General features: G+C 36.4%; 2 protein-coding genes across 5 annotated transcripts; both read right to left on the reverse strand.

The window, feature by feature from the left end:
• Positions 1-128: 128 nt before the first annotated feature.
• Positions 129-488, reverse strand: LOC131022877 (uncharacterized). Its single transcript, XM_057952421.1, has one exon. It carries the CDS (start codon positions 486-488, stop codon positions 129-131), a length of 360 nt encoding a protein of 119 aa, XP_057808404.1.
• A 1,925-nt stretch (positions 489-2,413) lies between these two features.
• On the reverse strand, positions 2,414-6,646 carry LOC131022303 (sugar transporter ERD6-like 5). Of its 4 annotated transcripts, XM_057951751.1 has the most exons (18): positions 6,438-6,646; positions 6,287-6,349; positions 5,073-5,162; positions 4,906-4,965; positions 4,638-4,703; positions 4,495-4,560; positions 4,345-4,420; positions 4,201-4,265; positions 4,021-4,113; positions 3,870-3,950; positions 3,710-3,794; positions 3,581-3,624; positions 3,444-3,506; positions 3,307-3,366; positions 3,177-3,227; positions 3,036-3,095; positions 2,843-2,957; positions 2,414-2,767 (listed from the first exon to the last, which is right to left on the reverse strand). In XM_057951751.1, the coding sequence occupies exons 1-18, from the start codon at positions 6,558-6,560 to the stop codon at positions 2,646-2,648; spliced, it is 1,383 nt and encodes a 460-aa protein (XP_057807734.1). In that variant the 5' UTR covers positions 6,561-6,646; the 3' UTR covers positions 2,414-2,645. The 4 variants fall into 4 exon arrangements, with proteins under 4 accessions (XP_057807734.1, XP_057807736.1, XP_057807733.1 ...); XM_057951753.1 differs by lacking the exon at positions 5,073-5,162; XM_057951750.1 differs by lacking the exon at positions 4,345-4,420 and having other exon boundaries at positions 4,201-4,344.
• Positions 6,647-6,881: the final 235 nt, after the last annotated feature.

Consider the following 6,881-nt stretch of genomic DNA (forward strand, 5'->3'; position numbering starts at 1 on the left):
CACAAATGTAATTTGGGTGCAAAAAAATCTATGAATCATACATCGACATACACTGATATACATATATCACAGAATAAAATACATGATTAATTGATCTAGAAATTAAACTTATTGTATTGGTGTATATATCACCAAGGTTGTCCAGCCATAGACATCCATGCACAGTAAGCACATACAATCTTCTGTGACATATACACATACACAGCAAATGATAGGCTCATCAGTGTTAAATCCTTCCAATCCCCTTTTCTTTTGGGACTCAGATTATCTTGCAGCCCCTTTCCTATTTTCTCAACACCAAACAAAACTTTCTGCAACTTGATGCCTTTGTCTTCCTTAGCTCCCTTGTCTGTTTTCTCGTTGTCGGGGTTGCGATTCTGGCAGGAGACGATGGCGATCATTCGCGGGTTGGTTGCGGTGGTGATGAGTAGAAGTGGCTTGTGTTTGTGGTGGCATAGATGAGGATGGCCGAGTGAGAGAGCAGCCATGGATGAAGCAAGGCAGTTTATGGCATTAGATCTATTTTTCAAATGGTTTCTAATGGGAAATGGGAAGATATAATGTAGTTTGCCCTTTTCATTTGTATTGAGAAAATATCTGAGTAGTTGGATTGTTTATGTCAAGTTAAAAGGTGAGGTGTGGATAAGGAGAAGGTGTGTATGGGCCTCCTTGTTTTGAAAGCGAGCAAAAGGACGAGGAGTTTGTCCATGCAAACAAGCAACTTTTCTTCTACTTTCGTCTCATTTTATTTGGCCTAGTTTTTTTTTCGGATCGTCTCATTCGACTTGAGTTATTTCCTTTTTGACTTACCTTTTTTTTTTTAAAAAAAAGTAGTTATATCTCTTTTTTAAAGTATCATAACTATAAGTTTGATATTGTTGTAGATATAAATCTCCATTAGTATAAATATATTTTATGTATAAAGTAATGACTAGGTATATAATAAAACCCTAGATCTGTTCTATGATAGATAGAAGTCATTGATCCTCACAGTATTATTATCTCTCGTTTTTTCATCTCTAGTTTATAACTGCGAACAAGTTCTTTAGCTATGCAGATTTCGAGGTATGGATACTCGGCCTCAATTAATTTTATCATTGCTTCACTATTTATTTTTGTTGCTCATTTATTCGTTTATAATGTTCAATGTTGAAATACGCTATATTAAATATTTAATTTACAATAAAATTATTTGGAAGGTTTGTCTAAATTATGCGTAATTTATATCTAAAAAAAAGCTTTAATTCTTGTTATTGAATACCTTTATCCATTATCATTATATTAATAAATATTGTTGCTCCTGAAGTAGTACAATTAATATTCCTAAAGAATAAAACATATTGCTCAAGAGCAATTTATATTTTGGGTGATATGTGTGTATTCCTAATGGAAAACTATATCTTTATGTCTTAATTGACATTACTACATTAATGTGTTTAATTTTATTTTTCCTTTTGCAATTTTCGACAAATATCAAATATCACAAAATTTGAGTTTGTTTTCATTTACATATTAGGCAAGAACTACATGTCATGACTCGTGCCGATATTCATCTAATCTCAAGGCCAGGAGCCTGAGGGTAAATTGCATCTTGCACCTAGGTGCATGTGTACCTAGGTGCCGGATGATCGACACATCAGCATTTGATGTGTGAAAAATGCTGATGTGTCGATCATCCGGCACCTAGGTACACATGCACCTAGGTGCAAGATGCAATTTACCGGAGCCTGAGGGAGACAATAAAAGAAGGAAACAAAGTATTCTAGGATTGTGCCAAGACACTAATTTTCAAAGCATCATGTTTCGATTCATCATCATATTCATGATGTTTTTGTAGAAAAACTTTAAAATGAGAGGTTTGATTATCAAATGTTTGTTGCCCTCCTTAAAGTTCGATACGTGTGGATAAATCTAACCTCAGATGGCAAGATTTTAAAACCATGAGTACATACAAATATACAATTTTATGTACTCACTATTTCTAAAATCTTGCAATCTTAGATACAACCACTTATAAATCTAATCTACGACATCAAGAATTATGTTGGAATGCTTTGTTTCCTTCTTTTATCGTCTTCTCCATACGCTAAACCCCTTAAGATGAGATGAACATCGGCATCAAGAATTCACGACTCTCGCCAAATATTTTAAGTGCAACAACAAACTCAAGTATGTCATTTGTATTTTGTACAACATTGCAAAGGGAAAAAATAAAATAAAAAATCAAACACAATAATATCAATTAAGACATTAACGTTGTGTTTTCTGTTGGGATAAATTGATTTTCGTAACATGTAATATTATTTAGAAATACTAATTGTGCTACTTCGGGAGCAACAATATCAGTCAATATAATGATAATGAATAATGCAATTCAATAACAAGAAGAAATAATAAATACTCGAACAAAATATAGTATGAATAATTATTTTGAAAATTGATTAGTTGGAATTTTACCACAAGATCAAATTTTAGTTTCTGTTTATAATATTTCTCTGAGCTTGATCATACAATTGGTTAGACATCAATTCATACCAACACATCAAATATAATACCATGTCACAGTAACTACATCCAATCTGTGTATGAAAAGATTGGTAGAAACATAAATAAATAAATAAGGCTGTGAGTGGCAAGAACACTAACTAGTTGAAGGAGAGCATCGATTCTTGAATTTCTTCGAGCGTGCGACCTTTGGTCTCTGGAACCAGCTTTACGATGAAGATGATAGTGACGCCGCACACAGCTGCAAACATGAAAAATGTGCCTGCAAACACAAATATTCATCTCACTTAATTATGTAATACATGAAACTATGATGAAGCGGAATAACTCTACTGACCTGCTGAGCTCCACTGCGCTAGAAAGTTGAAGGAGTATGTAATGATCCATGAACCCAACCAGTTCACCACCGTCACCATGCTCCCCGCTACTCCCTTCACATTTATTGGAAATATCTGAAACAACGAAGCAATGCAGACGGATTTGGTGAGTCAACTTCAATTCAGATACACATGTTAGAGCACAAGAAGTACCTCAGACATTATGACCCACGGGATGCCTCCCATTCCCAAGGAGAAAGATCCTCCGAATATCTGATGGAAGCACAAGAAGATTACTCGGTGTTAGATTATCTTCCCTCCTTACAACTTGTGAGACGTGCTTCGTGTGATTACCAAGACACCAACAAGTGCAAGAACGGGACTTGAATCCCAAAGCTTGAGATCCTGCATAGATGAAAATCAGATTCAAGAATCAACCTTATTAGGAGTGAAACAAACTTGTATTATTGTATGTCATCATAACCTGTAATAAAAATGATAATCCGATGATAAAGCAACCCAAGAAAGTTCCTGCCACAGAGACCTACAGCAGCAAAAGGGGGGTTCAGCATCCCCATACAGATAAAGCAATACAGAGAAATAGTGTGTACACGTGATCACCAGAAGTAGAGGGCGTCGTCCAGACTTATCCATCAAGAGCGTCCCTAAAACAGTAACTGGGACCTGGAAAATGGAACGCATGAGACACTTGAGGAGCGGAGACTGCTAACAATCAATGAGATAAAAGAATCTGGGACCTGAACAATGACCATTGCTGTTGTTCCTACTCTATCCGAAAAGCCTGTAATAATCCACTGGTTAGTGAATAACAAGAGATTGCCTTGAGATGATCGGTTATCTGAATGACCTAGGAAGAATTGATTTACCTGCTGACAGAAATATAGCACTTGCATAGTAGGCAATCGCGTTGACCCCTCCGAACTGTTGCAGAACCATTAACCCTACCCCAACCTAGATGAATTTGGAAATCTATCATATTTCCAAGTTGTATAGTTTGTTGAGATCCAACATCCAAGAGAGCCTTACTATAAGTGAGTGAGCATATTTTCTTTGAAACAAGTCCATTAGGCCAGATTCCTTCAGTTGTTCGAGAGATCTAGTATATTCCTGTAAATGAGCAGCGTCTGAGTCAAATAAATAGAGGTTGTAGGAATTCACCAACTGCTCAAACACATACTCTGATTTCAGCTGCTTCTTCAAAAATATCAGCATTCCTCCCCCTAAGGCGCAGCAAAGATGCTTCACTACCATCCCATTTACCAACCTTAGCCTGTATAGAAGACAAGCGGATCTGACCAAGAGCACTCTCGAACCTTTCCCCTTACCTAACTTCAAGAAAATTGTAAAATGAGCTTACCAGCCATCGTGGAGACTCTGGCACGAAAAAGAGGCCCACAAGCTGTATTAGGCATGGAATAGTTCCTGAAATGACATTACGGCCTTTTTTATTTAATAACTCACTTGTGAATATGACAAAGACTGCCCGTGGAAACAGAATTACCTGTTAAAGCCAAGAGGCGCCAAGTGATGACATTACCAATGAGAAACATTACAGAGACACCACAGCATATCATCAACTAAAGGATTGGAAGCACTTTTATCTCAGTATCTATATCACAAAATCCTGGAGTAAAGAGAAAATTTCAGTTACCTGATTGGCAGCTGTAAATGCTCCTCGAAGATTCTTAGGCGTGATTTCTGCTATATATACAGGTACCTATTCCATTATCCACAGCTGAAAACGTTTCAAAGATTACAATATACAAAGCAAAATGAAGAAGAGGTTGCACGTACCACATATGAAAGAAGTCCGACCCCAAATCCTGTTGACAGCCTCCCGATATCAAGCCACAGAGCATTCTGTTGCAGCCAGTAAAAGAATGTTGATATATTAATGATATTGAAATTTCAAAAACCTCAGTTTGTGAAATCAAATACATACTATCGAGATTTCAAGTAAAATTATGATCTTCCCAACCATGAAAAAAATTCTGCACCTTTCAATAATTAAAAAAAAAAAAAGCCACACCCACACACTCATCGAAGAATCAGAGGTCGATACCTTAGACAAGGCTATTGCAAGCCATCCAACAAGATTGAACAACTCTGCGAACCACATTGCCTGCATTAGTTGAAAATTGATACAAGAGACGTCTAAAACTTTCCAGATTAATGGTGCATAATTTCATGAAATTTTCAACCAAAAAGTGGGGAAAAATGAAGGCTTACGCCTTTCCTTCCAAGGAGATCAGCTAACTTTCCACTCAAAACTGCTCCTACCATAGCTCCAATAGTTGATATTGACCCAAACAATGAATACTATCAAGTTGCAGAGACAAAATTTATTGTGTGACAGAGAAGTATGAATACATTGATCTACAGTAGCACACGTAATATTCAATTGTCATAGCAATCAAAAGGATCTCTGTGGGTTGGACTAGAATTTTCAGATTTTTTCCCTTTTATTTTTAACTTAAGAGATCAGTCTCGACACTTGCTAAAGAGTTAACACCACTTAATCAACATGTGTTTGATTTGTTTCCTTTTGAACCACCATTAGAGATGAAGCGTGTCTGAAAACATCATAACTAATGTGCTGGTAAGACATCATGCTTTTGTCTAGTTTAATTTAATAAATTGTAAAATGGTAGGGTGTGCTAGAGCAATGCTGATTGTTTTTAAATCAGAAATGCTTTTAGAGATTCAAGATTTTTAGTTTTAGTTTGCATATTTTGCAGCACGCAAATGCTCCAGAGATTTCTGAATCATGTTTATAATGTTATTACAAAAGCCTTCTCTACTAGTTCTTAATTCAGAAATTTCTTCAACCTGGGATCTTTTTTTCTACTTTGCTTCTCCACCATTTCAGTGTTGTCTCTAACTTGAATTCGAGATAAAAAATACTGTTTCTACTTTGCTTCTCCACCATTTCAGTGTTGTCTCTAACTTGAATTCGAGATAAAAAATACTGTTCGGGAAAAGATAAATAACAGAGAGGTCAACATTAATTGTTGTTTAGCAAATTTTACAAAACATAACCAGCAACGTAAGTATCCTTTTTCTTGCTCTCTTTCCTTGTTTGAAGAAAAGAGGGTGAAGAATTACTAGCTTTTTGTTTCTTGTTAGAAATGGATATTGGGCCCATTACTCCCTTAAAAGGCCTGATAAGGGAGAGGGTTGCCTCACCATATAAAGTGGCTCATACCACAATCTCCAATCCAATGTGGGACACTTTAATATTTCTGTTAGTATATATCCAAAAGGACCGATAGCTAAAGTGGAAGAAAGAAAATGTAAAGGCAACAAATCTCAATAGCGAAAAGCTTAAAGGAACAAACACATCTCAACATCATACAAAGGTCGCACTAACACACACACACTCACAAACACAGAGCAATAAGCTAATAAATAGTGGATTGGAAGAAGAAGAAAACAGGATATACCTCTGATAATGTGAGGCCAAGATCGGTGAGAATCCCGGATTGAGCAGGAGACGAAAACCCGACCTGCATCATGTCATGTCACTCATAGTGGAGTATTTCGAAAAGTGTAAAATAAAAATCGAAAAATGAAAAATAAGATGTAAAGGCTTACAGCACAACCAAAGACGTAGGATCCAGACACAGCGACGAAGGTGCTTAGAAGAAGAAGAGCGGTGGCGGAGGCCGAGGCCGGAAGCAAAGGGCGGCTGCTGCTGTTACTCACTTCATCAGCCATTTTAGTTGGAAGCAGGAAAGTGGCGTGGACTACTAAGACTCTCACAACCACATCGTCGTCTCATGTCGGATACATTTTGTATAAAATATTCGGCTACATAAAATCCGGTCATCAAAAGATAATTCTTGTTAAATTGATTGCGGTTAAGTTTTTTTTTTTTTTTTTTTTTTTTTTTTTTTTTTAAATTGTTAAAGGAAAAAACCCACTCACACTCTAGCTCCTAGGATGAAGCGCAGTCTGTTGGTAAGACGCTTCTCCTTCAACCAATAGATTTTTTGATTACCAGATTTTACATAGCGGGATAATATTATGAAAACGATA

This window comes from Salvia miltiorrhiza, chromosome 4, assembly GCF_028751815.1.
Source record: "Salvia miltiorrhiza cultivar Shanhuang (shh) chromosome 4, IMPLAD_Smil_shh, whole genome shotgun sequence".
In the NCBI taxonomy this organism is placed as follows: domain Eukaryota; kingdom Viridiplantae; phylum Streptophyta; class Magnoliopsida; order Lamiales; family Lamiaceae; genus Salvia; species Salvia miltiorrhiza.

Excerpts from the sequence above, each read along its gene's own strand:
- LOC131022877 (XM_057952421.1), bottom strand. The coding sequence starts at position 488 with ATGGCTGCTCTCTCACTCGGCCATCCTCATCTATGCCACCACAAACAC.
- LOC131022303 (XM_057951750.1), bottom strand. The coding sequence starts at position 6,560 with ATGGCTGATGAAGTGAGTAACAGCAGCAGCCGCCCTTTGCTTCCGGCC. Across the intron at positions 4,345-4,494 it reads CATTTACAGCTGCCAATCAG|GTAATTCTGTTTCCACGGGC; the intron begins GTAACTGAAATT and ends TGGCTTTAACAG. Across the intron at positions 3,507-3,580 it reads CAGCAATGGTCATTGTTCAG|GTCCCAGTTACTGTTTTAGG; the intron begins GTCCCAGATTCT and ends TCCATTTTCCAG.